General features: G+C 41.5%; 2 protein-coding genes across 3 annotated transcripts; both read left to right on the forward strand.

Moving 5' to 3' along the window:
* Positions 1-328: 328 nt before the first annotated feature.
* Positions 329-9,531, forward strand: LOC146674023 (uncharacterized). 2 transcript variants are annotated; one of them, XM_085393456.1, is made up of 4 exons: positions 329-556; positions 1,562-1,750; positions 4,609-4,872; positions 5,973-9,531. In XM_085393456.1, exons 2-4 carry the CDS (start codon positions 1,579-1,581, stop codon positions 6,719-6,721), a joined length of 1,185 nt encoding a protein of 394 aa, XP_085249582.1. In that variant the 5' UTR covers positions 329-556; positions 1,562-1,578; the 3' UTR covers positions 6,722-9,531. The 2 variants fall into 2 exon arrangements, with proteins under 2 accessions (XP_085249582.1, XP_085249590.1); XM_085393464.1 differs by having other exon boundaries at positions 1,568-1,750.
* A 1,391-nt stretch (positions 9,532-10,922) lies between these two features.
* Positions 10,923-18,629, forward strand: LOC146674024 (uncharacterized). The gene is made up of 3 exons (XM_085393197.1): positions 10,923-11,302; positions 14,003-14,266; positions 17,160-18,629. The coding sequence occupies exons 1-3, from the start codon at positions 11,131-11,133 to the stop codon at positions 18,392-18,394; spliced, it is 1,671 nt and encodes a 556-aa protein (XP_085249323.1). The 5' UTR covers positions 10,923-11,130; the 3' UTR covers positions 18,395-18,629.
* Positions 18,630-18,910: the final 281 nt, after the last annotated feature.

The following is an 18,910-nucleotide window of genomic DNA, read 5'->3' on the forward strand; positions in this document are numbered from 1 at the left end:
GTGACAAGTCTGTGTGTGTGTGTGTGTGTGTGTGTGTGTGTGTGTGTGTGTGTGTGTGAGAGAGAGAGAGAGAGAGAGGTATCAGGAAGTGAAATAAGAACAGAAGTCGATGGCGGGAGAAAGAGCGGTGGTGAAAAAAGTTCAACAAGAGGCGAAAACACACACACACACACACACACACACACACACACACACACACACACACACACACACACACACACACACACACACACAACACACAACACAACAGCAGAGGAGGGGGGAGGGTCCACGAGAGGTTTGACCGGCAGGTCTGCGAAGGGACCGGAAACAGCAGAGCGACGTGACGTTTCAGGAAGTGAAATAAGAACAGAAGTCGATGGCGGGAGAGAAGAGCGGGGGTGAAAAAAAGGTCAAACAAGAGGGGAAAATACAAAAAAAAAACAAAACAGTGAAAGTAAATCTGTAATGTGGATGAAACGGACAGTGAGCGCAATGTAACCGTGACAACGAGACACGAGGACGGATTTAAGTCGAGGTTAAAAAACTGTCTCCAGAAGAAAAAGTCTTCGGCTCGGTGAGTGGAACCAGTTTCAGCTACAACGGCGATAAATAAGCATGCAGGGAGGTTAAGAGTGATATAATACTGAGGAACGGCTCTCTGATGAGTGTTTGTAGGGATGTGGTTCAGCAAGGTAAAGACACACGACTGAGTCTAGTAAATGGAAAGGAGGTGCAGTTTGGGCAAAGTGTTCAAGCAGTAGGTAGAATGACAATGTGGTGGAAAAAGTGACAAGATGGTGATAAAGTGGCTGAAGTGATAACGAGCTCAGCATAGACAGGAAAACATGACAAACATCATGTGGAATCAGCTCATTGTTATTGTTATTAATATTTTTACTTCAGCTGGGGTAATTGATGGATGAAGGAAATAAGTTCCACTGAATTACAACAAGTAGATATAGGAAAATAAGATATGTGTTACTATATAAGCTATGGGACAGATTTATGAAGCAGGACAGATTATTGTGACGCAGCAGTTGCAGTGAGATTTAGAAACATTGTACTGTAATTTATTTAGAAGCGTGAAGCCAGTTCACTTGAGTAAAGAACAGCTCAAAAACCAACCGATCTGATGAGGGAAACAGTGATGGCCTACTAGCTAAATCAAGATGTGACCCTGTGAACGACTTCCCTAAACCTGCAGTCCAGCAGTTCATCTAAACAAAAGGCACCTAGACTAAAACAGATGTACTTGTGTTTGCTATACCATAAAACAATAAAAGAAGGTACGAGCTCTTCTTGTGACTCCAGGATCTGAGTGTGAATGCCAGAACACTCTGGAAGACACACAGTCTTTGCAAACTACTAAGGATCACACATCCTATCACTACACAATCAATTATACACCTCTAAGCATATATGGTTTTATTTTTCTAAGCATAAATGACAATCAACAATATAAACCTGACAGACTTGAATGGCCCGTATTTGTGAGAAACACAAACTAAAGTATTGATCCCTTCACGTTAGTGTGGGTCTTATACCAATATGTCTGTATCATTTGTATCGATCCGCCCAGCCCCAGCCTCAGCAGCAATGAGTTCAGCTCAGTATCTGAGAGAGTTCATCAAGGAGAGACTAACTGCTGTTTGTGAAGAAATCTTCTCAGAGGTTCAAAAAACCATCGTCCAGTATGAGGAGGAGATCAACCGTCAGCACAGACTGCTGGATATCAGCCGGAAACCCGACAGAAACTCACACATCATAGGTATGGACATGTTTTTAACTCTGTGCTGTTCAAGCTCAGATTCTTCAGTGTGACTGACTTTACTAGAAGAAGTTAAACTGGGTATTTATCAGTGCTGTGGGTCAGTGTCCAGTGATGGTAAATGGCCTGCATTTGTATAGCGCTTTTCTAGTCCATAGGACCCCAAAGCGCTTTACACTACATTCAGTCATTCACCCATTCACACACTGGTGATAGCCACATTGTAGCCACAGCTGCCCTGGGGCGCACTGACAGAGGCGAGGCTGCCGGACACAGGCGCACACCGGACCCTCTGACCGCCACCAGTAGGCAAACATGGGGTTAGTATCTTGCCCAAGGATATTTGCAGCATGCAGCCAGGAGGCAGCCTGGGATCGAACCACCGACCTTCTGATTAGTGGCTGACCTGCTCTGCCACCTGAGCTACAGCCACCCTGACGGACTATGTTGGACTGGTGCAGGTCCATGGTCACTGCTAGATTAGGTGTTGCGCTGTTTGGAATAACACTACCCTCAGCCGTGGTGAGAATATCCAGAATAAATCTAAACTAGTTTATATCATTGCACAAAACCAGATTTCAATAAATGATTAAATATGTTGACCGAAGTTTTCTGCAGTTAAATTTAAATATAGTTAACGAAAGCTCCTTTTTTGATTGACATATTTTGATTCATTTATTTAAAGTGTTTGTCGAACAGATTCCACTGTTGAGTTCATCGAGTGTCAGTTTTCCTCTCCAAGCACTGAGACAGAGCAGTAAAGATAAAGGTAGATCTCAGATATACAATACACATTTAACTAAAAGTTGTTACCAGACTTCTCTGAAGTGGATGACCTGTTAGGAGGCAGTAACAGAGGAGGTTCATGGCTGTGGTGAAGGAGGACATGCAGAGAGTTAGTGTGAAAGCGGAGCGTGCTAGAGATAAGATAAGAGATAAGATAGAACTTTATTAATCCCTCGGGTGGGTTCCTCTGGGAAATTCGACTTCCAAAAAGCACAGCAACGACCGAAGTTACAGAATTGTTATATATATACACACACACACACACACACACACACACACACACACACACACACACACACACACACACATATATATATATATATATATATATATATATATATATATATATACACACACACACACACACACACACACACACATATATATAAATACAGAGACAATATAAATAAAATATACGAAGGGGATAAATAGAATAAATAGGAATAAAAAATAAAAATACAAGTGAATTGCACATTTCAAGTATTGAGTCTATTGCACTGTTGACTATTTACAAAAAGTATTGCACAAGGTATTGCACAGTGAGGTGAAGAGGCACTACAGCTTAGTTGTTCCCCCCTCCTTTGTCCTCCTGTTTCTCCTCCCTCTCCCCTCCAGAGAGGAGTTAAACAGTCTGATGGCGTGTGGGACAAAGGAGTTTTTAAGTCTGTTAGTTCTTGTCTTGGGGAGAAGCAACCTGTCACTGAACAGACTCTTCTGGTTGTTAATGGTCGTGTGCAGAGGATGCCCAGCATTGTTCATAATGTCCATCAGTTTCTTTAATGTCCTTTTCTCTGCCACTGTCACCAGAGTGTCCAGCTTCATGCCGACCACAGAGCTAGCCTTCCTGATCAGTTTCTCCAGCCTGGATGAGTCCTTCTTTGCTGTGCTGCTCCCCCAGCACACCACAGCATAGAAAAGTACTCCAGCAACCACCGACTGGTAAAACATCCTCAGGAGCTTCCTGCAGATGTTAAAAGACCTCAGCCTCCTGAGGAAGTACAGTCGGCTTTGGGCTTTTTTATACAGGTGCTCTGTGTTGCATGACCAGTCCAGTTTATTGTCCACCCACAGCCCGAGGTACTTGTACTTGTTGACCACCTCCACCTCCTCCCCCTCTATCTGAACCGGCAGTGGACCTGCTCTAGACCTCCCGAAGTCCACAACCAGTTCCTTAGTCTTTGAGGTGTTGAGTTGCAGGTGGTTTGTGTGACTCCATGCGACAAAGTTCCTCACCAGACTTCTGTACTCCTCTTCCTGATCATCCCAGATACACCCCATGATGGCTGTGTCGTCTGCAAACTTCTGAATGTGGCATAATTCAGAGTTGTAGCAGAAGTCAGAGGTGTACAGGGTGAAGAGAAGAGGGGACAGCACAGTTCCCTGTGGTGCTCCTGTGCTGCTGACCACTGTGTCAGACGTGATGTCCTTCAGCCTGACGTACTGTGGTCTGTCGGTGAGGTAGTCGGAGATCCAAGCCACCAGGCAGGGGTCCACCTCCATCCTGTTCAGTTTTTCTTGAAGCATACAGGGCCGGATGGTATTAAAGGCACTGGAAAAGTCAAGAAACAGGATCCTGACCGTGCCTTTTCCCCCATCCAGGTGTGAGTGGGCTCTGTGTAGGAGGTACAGGATGGCATCCTCCACTCCGACACCCGCCTTGTATGCAAACTGTAGTGGGTCCTGGGCATGTTGTACCTGTGGTCGGAGGAAGTTGAGGAAGAGCCGCTCTAGAGTCTTCATAAGATGTGACGTCAGTGCCACCGGTCGGAAGTCATTCAGCTCATTGGGCCGGTTCTTTTTGGGGACCGGGACGATGCAGGATGTCTTCCATAGGGCGGGCACTCTCCCCAGTCGCAGACTGAGGTTGAAGACTCGTTGTAGCGGCTCCCCAAGTTCAGCAGCACACGCCTTGGTGTGGTGTGGTGCAGGCAGATGATCTCCTGTGGAGGCCACTAAAGGGGGCAACCTTTTAGGATGGCTGCCAAACGCACAAAGTTCTTTTGAAAAATAGTGTTTTCCGTTATTGTTCATCACATTAATGACCTTTTTATTGTGTTTCTTTTCTCCTCAAGACCCCCCACAACAACATGTCTGTGAGGAAGAGGAGGGTCTGGATGAGCAGCAGGTCTGTAACCAGGAGAGGAACTCCAGTCTGGACCAGGAGGACCCAGAGCCTCCACAGATTAAAGAGGAACAGGAGGAGCTCTGCAGCAGTCAGGAGGGAGAGCAGCTTGGACTGAAGCAGGAGGCTGAAGGCATTATTGTCTGGACTGATGAAGAGCGACTCACACTGCTGGAGACCATCTGGAAACCAGAGTTAAAGTTGGATAGAATAGGTATGTAAAATTATTATTGCTTTTATATTATTAAAATGAATATGACTCATGTAGGATCCTAATCACAGGTTAAAGGTTTTTTTTTCCTTTTTAGAAGCACAGAAAGAATTAAAAGTCCAATCAGCATGAATGCATCTCTTTTCTCTTAACATGTAACATTAAACCTCCACTTGGTATAAGTCAAAGAAACTGACTTGAGTCTGTATGTGTGTACAGTACCGTATCTTATATGTTGGAGCTATTTGTTCTTTATTTTTTTCATTTTAAAATTTGTTTAAAGTTTGTTGTTAGTTGACTTATATTTTGGGGTTTATTTACAAGTTTTATTTGTAGGTTAATATTTGTTTTAATGTTTGGTGTGGTTTTGGTGTTTACCTTGTTAAGTCAGTCAGTAAGAGCTGTAGGGCCATTTGTTTGTATAAATATAGAGACTGGTATTGGACCAGCATGCACTGGCCTATGTTTTTTTTTTTTTTTTTACCAGAGCAGGCGAAGCAGCAGCAGGAAGTAATAAAAAATGAATCTTGCTATTGCTTGCCAAACTGGACGAATAAGCCATAAAAACGCAACTTTCAAGTATGGATAGTGGACTGCTTTTGCCTGCGTACAAAATATTATCTCAGTGCAGTAGTAGCTTGTGGATTTGTAATTGTGGGATGCTTGGTTTGTCAAACAAAAGGAATTGCCACTACACTATATTTTAAAATACTTTGCACATATTTTATACTGTAGACAACAGCCCAGCAACCAGACCCTGAACTTCAACAGATAACAAACTGATGAGCAGTCAGGCCGAAGCCTCCATTTCTACCTGTTCATGTTTATAAAGTAAAATCACTATGACGACCACTTTAAAGTCTCTTTCTATTGGTTTTCATTTTTAATTTGTGTTTTCGGCTTTGTGTTCATACCTTAATACTAAGAGAAAGATCATATGTGTGTCCTTATTAGGATAGGGATTTGTGTTGGTGTGTGGCAAATTAGTAGAAAATGGATTTCAGGTCATTTTCACAGAGAAATGTGAAAGTAATGAGAATATTCAGAGTTTACAAAATATTTTCACCCGTTTTTCTATCATTTTTCTCCGTTTGTCTCTTCAGACCCCACACAGCAGCAGGTCTGTGACCAGGAGGACCCAGAGCCTCTACACATTAAAGAGGAACAGGAGGAGCTCTGCAGCAGTCAGGAGGGAGAGCAGCTTGGACTGAAGCAGGAGACTGAACAAAAACTAAGCAGTGAGCAGCTCCTTTCTCACAGCTCTCCTGAAGCAGAGAGCCAAGAAGATAAAACAGGTCACGATCAGAGAGTAGACGACACTCCTGCATCAGACAGTCAGAGTAAAACTGAAACAAAGACAAATGTTCTAACATGTGACAATTGTGGAAAAACGTTCAACTCTGAGTCCGATCTGACTACACATCGGAGAGTTCACACACGTAAAAAATCATGTTGTTGTTGTTGGACCTGTAGGACAAACTTCTGTCAGTTCTTGAAACTTCACACAGGTAAGAAATCACATCCTTGTAGCACCTGTGGGAAGGAATTAGTTTCAAAGTCAGCACTAGAAGCTCACATAAGAACTCACACAGGTGAGAAGCCGTTTTCTTGCAGCACCTGTGGGAAAAGTTTCTGTCGGAAATCAGCACTGAAAACACATACAAGAACTCACACAGGTGAGAAGCCGTATTCTTGTAGTACCTGTAATAAAACATTCGGTCAGAACTGGACACTGCAAGCTCACGTAAGAACTCACACAGGTGAGAAGCCGTATTCTTGTAGTACCTGTGGAAAGAAATTCAATCGGAGCACACACTTAAAGAGACACATAAGAAAAATTCATAATGCTTGAAATATTCATGCTTCCAAAGTGTGAGACAGCTTTGAGTCGTAGCAGTGTGTGGGTGGTAGAGCTCACTAACCAGAAGTCAAATCGCTGCACTGATTTAAATAAATGTTTAAACTGATGTTTTGACTCTTACAATCTTTTCACATTTGTGACCTTAATCTGGTCAGTCCTTGAGTATGGGTGCATAGTTTTATGTTTTATGATAAGTGTGGTTTGGATGATCCTGTGGCTGGACTCCAGAGTTGGATCAGTTTGGCAGCGACTGTAGTTGTAATGGCTCTGCTAACGTATCCAGAATTGAAGACGTGTTCCAGTTTTTTGTTCGATACTGAAATAAATATGTGTGTTGAGGAAAAAGTCTGGGTGTTTTCTTTTGTTAAAAAAAAGAGAGAGAGAAAACAGTCTTAGAGGAACTATTTGTACACAGAATGTGCTCGTTTTTATTGAAAATGTAACCACTAGGTGGCAGTGTTTCATGAGACAGAGTTAGTGTAGCTGCCCCTGCGCTTATTTGAGCTAGTTGCTAGAAGTTGCTAAATGTCATTGACTTTCTGTGGTTTCTGGTTGTTAGTGATTAGCAAAATTACTTCATGAAACCAGCTCCACGGGGACACCTGCTGGCCAATTTTGTTATCGCTACATGTTGTAGATGCTGTTCTGTCAAACAATGATTCAGATAAGCCCAGCACAATTTTAAACAAAGTTCCTTACTACACCAGGCGATCAGTAATTACGATCAACAGAACACAGGGTTCCAACTGTTTTTGGATTCAGTTGGCTTTGGTTTTTGCTCACAACCCACAAAGTTTGGTTGACATTTATAATTTCTAGTTCTACAACATCATCACAAGCATCAGTTCTACACTCTCAGCCAAAGGTAAACGCTGGCATAGCATTAGGTTCTAGTTTAAATTAATTAAAAAACATATATTGAAATGGAAAAAAAGACAAAATATGCTCTCCTCCTATATAAAAAAAGTAACGTTTGTTATATTTTCATGGGCTTATTCTGACCAATCATAATAGTCCATTTCACATACATTTTAAAATAATTCTCTGTTGACAAGCGTCTGTCATCATCTATATGACAGAAATCACAGAATACGATTATTTATTTAATTACACTTCTAGTGATTCTAATGTTTAAGAAACTACATTTGTCTGCGCAATCTACAGCAAAGTAAGAGAGACAGTTTTCTTTTGCACATGCTCGTGTAATATGTCATTTTACAGAGTAATGCAAAAGTAATCAGTGTTGGGAAGGTTACTTTTAAAATGTATTTGACTACAGATTACTGAATACATGCCCCAAAATGTATTCCGTTACGTTACTCTGAGTAACGTAATGGAATACATTGGATTACTTAATGTATTATCATGCTTTTTACAACTACATGAATGTACTCTTGCTGTGTGATTTTTTTTTTTTTTTACTATTACTGAAGGTTACTCGTTATACCAATACCAACTAGATTTTTAAATCCTAATATAAAATGAGTAACAGTAGGGTGGACATTAGGTAAGCCTGCACTTTTTGCAGTGATCTCGTATAGAAAACTATTCCGTGCGTATATAAACAGGTCCGCAGCTCCGAACCGTAGTAAAGGGACCTCTGGCTAATAGGTCGACTTCCGTGTCAGGCCGAAAACTATCTTTACTTGTTTGGGTCAACTTTGCCCAGCGAGACAGAGAGAGGCGTTGAAAGGCTGCTCCAAAAGAACTTATTGTTTCGAGAGAAAAAAACACGAGCGCAGCGTACAGTCGAGTCTTAATAGCTTACTTACAACTGGGCTTGTCAGGATCTCTTCTTGGCTGCAGTGGTTATTATGATATTTACATGCTTCCATCTCCCGTTTCTGCTCGGTGACAACTCCTTTTTCTCCCTCCCTCGCTCACAGACACATAACGGGTATGGCAGTCCATTCTCCCTCAGCATGGACTACACTACCCATGAGGCCACATTCTTTAGAGCATTGCCTGTAACACTCTGCCTATTGCCTTCAATTAAAAATCAAAATTAAATATTTTTTGAATAATAATTTGTAAAAATATTTCATCAGGTCATTATGAGGGCCACAAGTAGAGGTGACATGAGCCACGAGATTGAGACACAGGCATACAGCCTCTTAATACATGTTTTGTTTGGTTTCCACCACCATGGAATTACCAAAAATAGAGAGGGTAGAGACTAACATATGAAACAGGAAAAGACCCTGTGTAATCCATTTATTTCAACAAAGTAACTGTATTCTGAATACCACCCTTTTAAACGGTAACTGTAACGGAATACAGTTACTCATATTCTGTATTTTAAATACGTAACGCTGGTACATGTATTCCATTACTCCCCAACACTGAAAGTAATGTAATGAGAAGTGTAACAAATTACTTTCTCCTGGGAGTAGTTAAGTAATGTACTGCTTTACTTGTAAGAAAAATGTTCTGTGTAATATTTAAATTACATTATTTTTCTGAGTAATGACCCCAACACTGATCACAAGAATGAAGGGAAATGCGTCCAACATGCATAAACATTTGACCTGACAGCATGTAATTAATCGGCACAATGTATTTGATTTGATTTGCTGCTTGGTGATAGTGGTGACTCTCAAAGCAGAGCCAAGGAGATTTGATAAGAGAATCAAGAAGTGATGCTGAGAATGGAATCGGAATCTCAAAATTCTTATCAATCCCTAATCACATCCCTAAGAAGTCGTTCGGACCTCTGTGCCAGACAGCAGGAAGGTCGAAAGTTTTTCAATGTCTAATGTCTTTGTGTTTCCCTGATGAGCATCACTAATAAATAATACAGATTTTTGCACACAACTTTTATTCCTTGAATTATTTTTCTATTGGCAGCAAAGAATTTTATTGTTCTACTAGCACACAGGAGACATGCCCTGTACTTGCTGACCTCATATCAACTCTTAACTTGGACTATGTTGGAATTCTGCCTTTATATCTCAAACCTTTAAACAGCACCGAGTCTGCACCAGAGAGCATAAGAACTCAAACTGTCTGGAGCAGCTTAGCCTCATTTATTAGAGGCAATCAAGTCTTATTTTTAGATCCAGTTTAAAGTTTGCGCTTTTCCACTCTGAGCGCTCAAAGTGCTTTTTACAACTTGCCCCATTCACCCACTCAAGCAAGCTCTTTTTTTCTATGCTGTTCCTATGTAAGTACTTTCTAACATTCACACACAACTTTCACAAACACACGCACTGATATTGTTTCATGCTTAAATTTCAGATGTACTGCCACACAATTTGCCTCACTGTTAGAAAAACTAAATGACAAACTGAGACTGAGCAGAGGCAGAAAGTTTGACCTTGTCTTGCCAGAGGTGTAAATGGGGAAGTCTGTTGTGCCTTTATACACTGCCTCCTAGTGACACAACCTGAGGAGTTGTTTAAACATAGCAAAACAAACAGGGGTGAATGTACATGCAACAGGTGTGTGCCATGATTAGTTGTTTCATCATAAATGGAATGGCGCAAACATGCAGACTGGTTGGGGATTGAACCACCATCCTTGTGATTAACAGATGACCTGCTCTACCTCTTGCAAAGCCAGCTGTGTCTCCCCTGATAGATTTTCTCATATAAAATTTGTAAGTATAGCTGTGTATTTGCAAATGATGGTCCTTGTTGCACATTAAGCGTGTTTCATGACTGCTTTCAATGCAGTGAAAGCAGAGGCAGTGGCAGCTTGTCAAGTGTGCTAATCTCCCTCAACATATGATGCATTTTTCCGCCGTTGTTGTCATTCTGACTATAAAATGCAATTTTAAAGATTCTATTAAATGAAGATACCATTATCTTTAATGTGAACAAAAAGATTTTATATGAAATAAAACTGAGCAAAATCTTTTCATCTTTCTTCATTCCAGGATGTCACTCACTTTATTTTGTGTTAGCAGGAACTTCATGTTCAGCTCAGTGTGATTGACTTCAAATGTGAGAAATCGTTACACAACTGAACCAGCAGTAAACATTAAAGTGAGCAGAGAGACTGAAAAACAAAGAAACTCTTCTTCATCATGGTTGTAGAAAACTGTCACACAGAGCTGAGCCGAGGAGGACACCTGGTGGACAAACATAGACATGACAAGAAGAATCACTAAAGCGCAGAGGAGCGACAAACAGCTGAAAATACTTAATGAAAAGGATTCTCACGCACCATAAAAAGACTCAACTTACAAAGTCTAACAGTCTTTTATTATCTGTCTGTATAATGTGACCAACATGTAAATATAAAGACCGCGGCCCTATGGGACTGTTGAGGATTGATCACGTGACACGAAAAGCGGGAACCGCTAGCTTAGACGACGTAAGCTTCATGTTTGATTTGCACTTAGCCGAGGACTTTAGTTTGGTGATCTTATATGAAAATATTTCAGTTGTGAAGCAGCAATGAGTTCAGTTCAGTATCTGAGAGAGTTCATCAAGGAGAGACTAACTGCTGTTGGTGAGGAAATCTTCTCAGAGGTTCAAAAAACCATCGTCCAGTATGAGGAGGAGATCAACCGTCAGCACAGACTGCTGGATATCAGCCGGAAACCCGACAGAAACTCTCACATCATAGGTATGGACATGTTTTTAACTCTGTGCTGTTCAAGCTCAGATTCTTCAGTGTGACTGACTTTACTAGAAGATGTTAAACTGGGTATTTATCAGTGCTGTGGGTCAGTGTCCAGTGATGGACTATGTTGGACTGGTGCAGGTGTTCCAGATCTACTGGCGTTTAGATCAACTGGCGTTGGTCGAACAGATGTGTGGCAGTCTTGCGTTTCAGGAGCTGCTACCGACAAATCAGCAAAAAAACGCCAAATGTGTCATCTGTGACACTTGTGAGGTTGTCTCAAACACACTCCGTCAGTCTTGATGCTGTTGAACAACAAAATGTTTAAAAATGTGGCGAGTTTACCTGGTGATATCCTCATGCGCGACGCGATCGCGAAAACAGCAAACAATTAACACCACGCCGATGTTGTTCACAGGACAGCAAGAGTAAACGATCGGGAGACTCTTGTCGTCGTTATCGTTCCCCTCGCACGGTTTATTTCTCCGATTTCAGCGTTTTTGCTTCACAACTAAAGCGAACAGTTTACTTTGTGCACTAACATGGAGTCGAGTCAACCAGCGCCACCTCTGGCCAAGTGCCACAGCCTACAGCCAGATCAACCTGTGACACACATCTGCACCACGTTTGAATTCGTGTCATGCACATTTGTACCTTTCAATTGTGTCTGTTTGTGCGTCATGCAAATAAACCTTTGAAAAGAATGAAATGACACTAATATTTCACTAGTGTTGTGTTGCGGGAATTGCCGTCTTGTGTGTGACTGGATGCAGTAAGGAGTGTATGTGATGTGTGTGTGTGTGAGCATGCGCGTGAAGGAAACGCGGGGAGCGAAAGAGGAAAAAGAGAGGGAGAGTGTGTCATGGGTAGAGAGGGCGACCGGGAGCAGCGTTCTAACGGGCTACTATGCAGTGTGTTTTCGAAGTGTGCAGTACTGTTATTAAAGCCTCATCTCTTCAGTACTCTCCGGTGCCTCGGCTGATTTCTGTCTGCCTCACTACTCCACAAAAGTGAAGGGAGTTAACCCCGAAGGAGGACAAACTTCGGCCCTGGAGGAAGCGTCTCCCCTCGCGTCTCCCGACCACGGTCAGGGGACTGACGGCGAGGAATGGTTAACAGTTGTAACATCACATGTCGTTAGTGTAGTCTGTCTGTGTCTTTTCTCTGCGAACAAACATTTTAGAGTTGGTTGTTATATACAGTCTGTATAAGTGTGGTTAATCTAATAAACATTTGTAAGGAGATGGCAGTTACTGTGAATGTACTGCAGGTGATTAGTAATAAACAGTCAGACAATGACTCTGACAATCTCATTCAGTCTTGCAGATCGAATGCACCTTCTGTGGAAAGTGGTACCACACAGTGTGTGTGGACTTTCCCTGTGCAGAAGGCGACTACAGATGTTGTGGGTGCTAAATAAACAGAAAAAACTGATCCCTGTTGTCTTTGCTTACTGATTGTTTTTAGTGTTGACAATCCACATTGCTGGGATTGCATCTGTCAACATGTTTGTGGGCAGATCTGGATGTATCAGGGGTTAGTGCAGCCACTCAGTCTCTACTCAATGCGATCATAGCAGCAGGTGCAGATGTGTGTCACAAGTTGATCTGGCTGTAGGCTGTGGCACTTGGCCAGAGGTGGCGCTGGTTGACTCGACTCCATGTTAGTGCACAAAGTAAACTGTTCGCTTTAGTTGTGAAGCAAAAACGCTGAAATCGGAGAAATAAACCGTGCGAGGGGAACGATAACGACGACAAGAGTCTCCCGATCGTTTACTCTTGCTGTCCTGTGAACAACATCGGCGTGGTGTTAATTGTTTGCTGTTTTCGCGATCGCGTCGCGCATGAGGATATTACCAGGTAAACTTGCCACATTTTTAAACATTTTGTTGTTCAACAGCATCAAGACTGACGGAGTGTGTTTGAGATAACCTCACAAGTGTCACAGATGACACATTTGGCGTTTTTTGCTGGTTTGTCAGTAGCAGCTCCTGAAACGCAAGACTGCCACACATCTGTTCGACCAACGCCAGTTGATCTAAACGCCAGTAGATCTGGAACACCGGTCCATGGTCACTGCTAGATTAGGTGTTGTGCTGTTTGGAATAACACTACCCTCAGCCGTGGTGAGAATATCCAGAATAAATCTAAACTAGTTTATATCATTGCACAAAACCAGATTTCAATAAATGATTAAATATGTTGACCGAAGTTTTCTGCAGTTAAATTTAAATATAGTTAACGAAAGCTCCTTTTTTGATTGACATATTTTGATTCATTTATTTAAAGTGTTTGTCGAACAGATTCCACTGTTGAGTTCATCGAGTGTCAGTTTTCCTCTCCAAGCACTGAGACAGAGCAGTAAAGATAAAGGTAGATCTCAGATATACAATACACATTTAACTTTAAAAGTTGTTACCAGACTTCTCTGAAGTGGATGACCTGTTAGGAGGCAGTAAGAGAGGAGGAAAGACCACAGAGGAGGTTCATGGCTGTGGTGAAGGAGGACATGCAGAGAGTTAGTGTGAAAGCGGAGCGTGCTAGAGATGGTGTGGTGCAGGCAGATGATCTCCTGTGGAGGCCACTAAAGGGGGCAACCTTTTAGGATGGCTGCCAAACGCACAAAGTGCTTTTTAAAAATAGTGTTTTCTGTTACTGTTCATCACATTAATGACCTTTTTATTGTGTTTCTTTTCTCCTCAAGACCCCCCACAACAACATGTCTGTGAGGAAGAGGAGGGTCTGGATGAGCAGCAGGTCTGTAACCAGGAGAGGAACTCCAGTCTGGACCAGGAGGACCCAGAGCCTCCACAGATTAAAGAGGAACAGGAGGAGCTCTGCAGCAGTCAGGAGGGAGAGCAGCTTGGACTGAAGCAGGAGGCTGAAGGCATTATTGTCTGGACTGATGAAGAGCGACTCACACTGCTGGAGACCATCTGGAAACCAGAGTTAAAGTTGGATAGAATAGGTATGTAAAATTATTATTGCTTTTATATTATTAAAATGAATATGACTCATGTAGGATCCTAATCACAGGTTAAAGGGTTTTTTTTCCTTTTTAGAAGCACAGAAAGAATTAAAAGTCCAATCAGCATGAATGCATCTCTTTTCTCTTAACATGTAACATTAAACCTCCACTTGGTATAAGTCAAAGAAACTGACTTGAGTCTGGAACCTAACTAAGCTGTTAGCTTAATGAAGTTTTATTGCCTTAAAGGGTTGTTGGTTGTTTTCTAAATACAGTATTTCCTCGATTATCAGGAGGGTTGTGTTCTGGGACCCACCACATTAGGTACGAATCAATGAAATGGAAACCATATCTTTTCTAAAATTATTTTTTAGATGTTTTAAGCCATAATAACCCTCCCTACGCTTTTTCAAACCCTTTGTATAATCTTAAAACATCTGTATGTGTGTACAGTACCGTATCTTATATGTTGGAGCTATTTGTTCTTTATTTTTTTCATTTTAAAATTTGTTTAAAGTTTGTTGTTAGTTGACTTATATTTTGGGGTTTATTCACAAGTTTTATTTGTAGGTTAATATTTGTTTTAATGTTTGGTGTGGTTTTGGTGTTTACCTTGTTAAGTCAGTCAGTAAGAGCTGTAGGGCCATTTGTTTGTATAAATATAGAGACTGGTATTGGACCAGCATGCACTGGCCTATGTTTTTTTTTTTTTTTTTTTTACCAGAGCAGGCGAAGCAGCAGCAGGAAGTAATAAAAAATTAATCTTGCTATTGCTTGCCAAACTGGACGAATAAGCCATAAAAACGCAACTTTCAAGTATGGATAGTGGACTGCTTTTGCCTGCGTACAAAATACAGGGAGTGCAGAATTATTAGGCAAGTTGTATTTTTGAGGAATAATTTTATTATTGAACAACAACATGTTCTCAATGAACCCAAAAAACTCATTAATATCAAAGCTGAATGTTTTTGGAAGTAATTTTTAGTTTTAGCTATTTTAGGGGGATATCTGTGTGTGCAGGTGACTATTACTGTGCATAATTATTAGGCAACTTAACAAAAAACAAATATATACCCATTTCAATTATTTATTTTTACCAGTGAAACCAATATAACATCTCCACATTCACAAATATACATTTCTGACATTCAAAAACAAAACAAAAACAAATCAGCGACCAATATAGCCACCTTTCTTTGCAAGGACACTCAAAAGCCTGCCATCCATGGATTCTGTCAGTGTTTTGATCCGTTCACCATCAACATTGCGTGCAGCAGCAACCACAGCCTCCCAGACACTGTTCAGAGAGGTGTACTGTTTTCCCTCCTTGTAAATCTCACATTTGATGATGGACCACAGGTTCTCAATGGGGTTCAGATCAGGTGAACAAGGTGGCCATGTCATAAGTTTTTCTTCTTTTATACCCTTTCTTGCCAGCCACGCTGTGGAGTACTTGGACGCGTGTGATGGAGCATTGTCCTGCATGAAAATCATGTTTTTCTTGAAGGATGCAGACTTCTTCCTGTACCACTGCTTGAAGAAGGTGTCTTCCAGAAACTGGCAGTAGGACTGGGAGTTGAGCTTGACTCCATGCTCAACCCGAAAAGGCCCCACAAGCTCATCTTTGATGATACCAGCCCAAACCAGTACTCCACCTCCACCTTGCTGGCGTCTGAGTCGGACTGGAGCTCTCTGCCCTTTACCAATCCAGCCACGGGCCCATCCATCTGGCCCATCAAGACTCACTCTCATTTCATCAGTCCATAAAACCTTAGAAAAACCAGTCTTGAGATATTTCTTGGCCCAGTCTTGACGTTTCAGCTTGTGTGTCTTGTTCAGTGGTGATCGTCTTTCAGCCTTTCTTACCTTGGCCATGTCTCTGAGTATTGCACACCTTGTGCTTTTGGGCACTCCAGTGATGTTGCAGCTCTGAAATATGGCCAAACTGGTGGCAAGTGGCATCTTGGCAGCTGCACGCTTGACTTTTCTCAGTTCATGGGCAGTTATTTTGCGCCTTGGTTTTTCCACACGCTTCTTGCGACCCTGTTGACTATTTTGAATGAAACGCTTGATTGTTTGATGATCACGCTTCAGAAGCTTTGCAATTTTGAGACTGCTGCATCCCTCTGCAAGATATCTCACTATTTTTGACTTTTCTGAGCCTGTCAAGTCCTTCTTTTGACCCATTTTGCCAAAGGAAAGGACGTTGCCTAATAATTATGCACACCTGATATAGGGTGTTGATGTCATTAGACCACACCCCTTCTCATTACAGAGATGCACATCACCTAATATGCTTAATTGGTAGTAGGCTTTCGAGCCTATACAGCTTGGAGTAAGACAACATGCATGAAGAGGATGATGTGGACAAAATACTCATTTGCCTAATAATTCTGTACTCCCTGTATTATCTCAGTACAGTAGTAGCTTGTGGATTTGTAATTGTGGGATGCTTGGTTTGTCAAACAAAAGGAATTGCCACTACACTATATTTTAAAATACTTTGCACATATTTTATACTGTAGACAATAGCCCAGCAACCAGACCCTGAACTTCAACAGATAACAAACTGATGAGCAGTCAGGCCGAAGCCTCCATTTCTACCTGTTCATGTTTATAAAGTAAAATCACTATGACGACCACTTTAAAGTCTCTTTCTATTGGTTTTCATTTTTAATTTGTGTTTTTGGCTTTGTGTTCATACCTTAATACTAAGAGAAAGATCATATGTGTGTCCTTATTAGGATAGGGATTTGTGTTGGTGTGTGGCAAATTAGTAGAAAATGGATTTCAGGTCATTTTCACAGAGAAATGTGAAAGTAATGAGAATATTCAGAGTTTACAAAATATTTTCACCCGTTTTTCTATCATTTTTCTCCGTTTGTCTCTTCAGACCCCACACAGCAGCAGGTCTGTGACCAGGAGGACCCAGAGCCTCTACACATTAAAGAGGAACAGGAGGAGCTCTGCAGCAGTCAGGAGGGAGAGCAGCTTGGACTGAAGCAGGAGACTGAACAAAAACTAAGCAGTGAGCAGCTCCTTTCTCACAGCTCTCCTGAAGCAGAGAGCCAAGATCAAGTAGAAAGTCAGCATGTGGACTCAGGATCAACTAGAAACATGGAGCTGAAGCAGAGAAGACATCACAGAAAGACAAGTCACGATCAGAGAGTAGACAGCACTCCTGTGTCAGACAGTCAGAGTAAAACTGAAACAAAGACAAATGTTTTAAAATGTGACAGCTGTGGAAAAACTTTCAACTCTGAATCCGATCTGACTACACATCGGAGAGTTCACACACGTAATAAATCATGTTGTTGTTGTTGGACCTGTAGGACAAAATTCAGTCAGTGCTTGAAAATTCACACAGGTAAGAAATCACATCCTTGTAGCACCTGTGGGAAGGAATTAGTTTCAAAGTCAGCACTAGAAGCTCACATAAGAACTCACACAGGTGAGAAGCCGTTTTCTTGTAGCACCTGTGGGAAAAGTTTCTGTCAGAAATCAAACATGGAAATTCATACAAGAACTCACACAGGTGAGAAGCCGTATTCTTGTAGTACCTGTAAAAAAACATTCACTCAGAACTCAACACTGCGATCTCACGTAAGAACTCACACAGGTGAGAAACCGTATTCTTGCAGAACCTGTGGGAAAAGATTCAGTAAGAAATCAAACATGGAAATTCATACAAGAACTCACACAGGTGAGAAACCGTATTCTTGCAGAACCTGTGGGAAAAGATTCAGTGAGAAATCAAACATGGAAATTCATACAAGAACTCACACAGGTGAGAAGCCGTTTTCTTGTAGTACCTGTAAAAAAACATTCACTCAGAACTCAACACTGCGATCTCACGTAAGAACTCACACAAGTGAGAAACCGTATTCTTGTAGTACCTGTAAAAAAACATTCACTCAGAACTCAACACTGCGATCTCACGTAAGAACTCACACAAGTGAGAAGCCGTTTTCTTGCAGCACCTGTGGGAAAAGATTCAGTGAGAAATCAAACATGGAAATTCATACAAGAACTCACACAGGTGAGAAGGCGTATTCTTGCAGCACCTGTGGAAAGAAATTCAGTCAAAACACACACTTAAAGAAACACATAAGAATTCATACTGGTTGAAATATTCATGCTTACAAAGTGTGAGACAGCTGTGAGTGATTTCAATGCAGTGAAAGCAGAGGCAGTGGCAGCTTGTCAAGTGTTCTAATCTCCCTCCAGTCTATTGGTGACCTCACTTAACATTAAGATAAATCCTTCTGTTGTGATTCTGTGATTTATAAAATGTAATTTTAATGATTATATTCAGTGAATATATGTTTGTTGTGAACAAAAAGCTTTTATATGAAATAAAACTTTGAACAAAATCTTTTCATCTTTCTTCATTCCAGGATGTCACTCACTTCTGAAAATGTGAAACTAATCTTTGGCTACGTTCACACTGCAGGCAAAAGCGCATCAAATCCGACTTTTTTGACCCTATGTGACCCATATCCGATCATGGTATGACAGTGTGAACGGCACAAATCCAATATTTTCAAATCCGATCTGGGTCACTTTCGTATGTGGTGCTGAATCCGATACACATCTGATGTTTTAGAAAGCGACTGCTGTTTGTATGGTCACGTCGCATTAAAG

The sequence above is a fragment of the Rhamphochromis longiceps genome, linkage group LG3 (assembly GCF_057381845.1).
Source record: "Rhamphochromis longiceps isolate RC_006_pf linkage group LG3, R_longiceps_female_GT1.1, whole genome shotgun sequence".
Lineage (NCBI taxonomy): Eukaryota > Metazoa > Chordata > Actinopteri > Cichliformes > Cichlidae > Rhamphochromis > Rhamphochromis longiceps.

What these genes read in the sequence shown, in the direction of transcription:
- LOC146674023 (XM_085393456.1), top strand. Translation starts at nt 1,579, where the DNA reads ATGAGTTCAGCTCAGTATCTGAGAGAGTTCATCAAGGAGAGACTAACT. An exon ending in CAGAAACTCACACATCATAG is followed by an intron (nt 1,751 to 4,608) that starts GTATGGACATGT and finishes TTTCTCCTCAAG; the next exon opens with ACCCCCCACAACAACATGTC. An exon ending in GTTAAAGTTGGATAGAATAG is followed by an intron (nt 4,873 to 5,972) that starts GTATGTAAAATT and finishes TTGTCTCTTCAG; the next exon opens with ACCCCACACAGCAGCAGGTC.
- LOC146674024 (XM_085393197.1), top strand. Translation starts at nt 11,131, where the DNA reads ATGAGTTCAGTTCAGTATCTGAGAGAGTTCATCAAGGAGAGACTAACT. An exon ending in CAGAAACTCTCACATCATAG is followed by an intron (nt 11,303 to 14,002) that starts GTATGGACATGT and finishes TTTCTCCTCAAG; the next exon opens with ACCCCCCACAACAACATGTC. An exon ending in GTTAAAGTTGGATAGAATAG is followed by an intron (nt 14,267 to 17,159) that starts GTATGTAAAATT and finishes TTGTCTCTTCAG; the next exon opens with ACCCCACACAGCAGCAGGTC.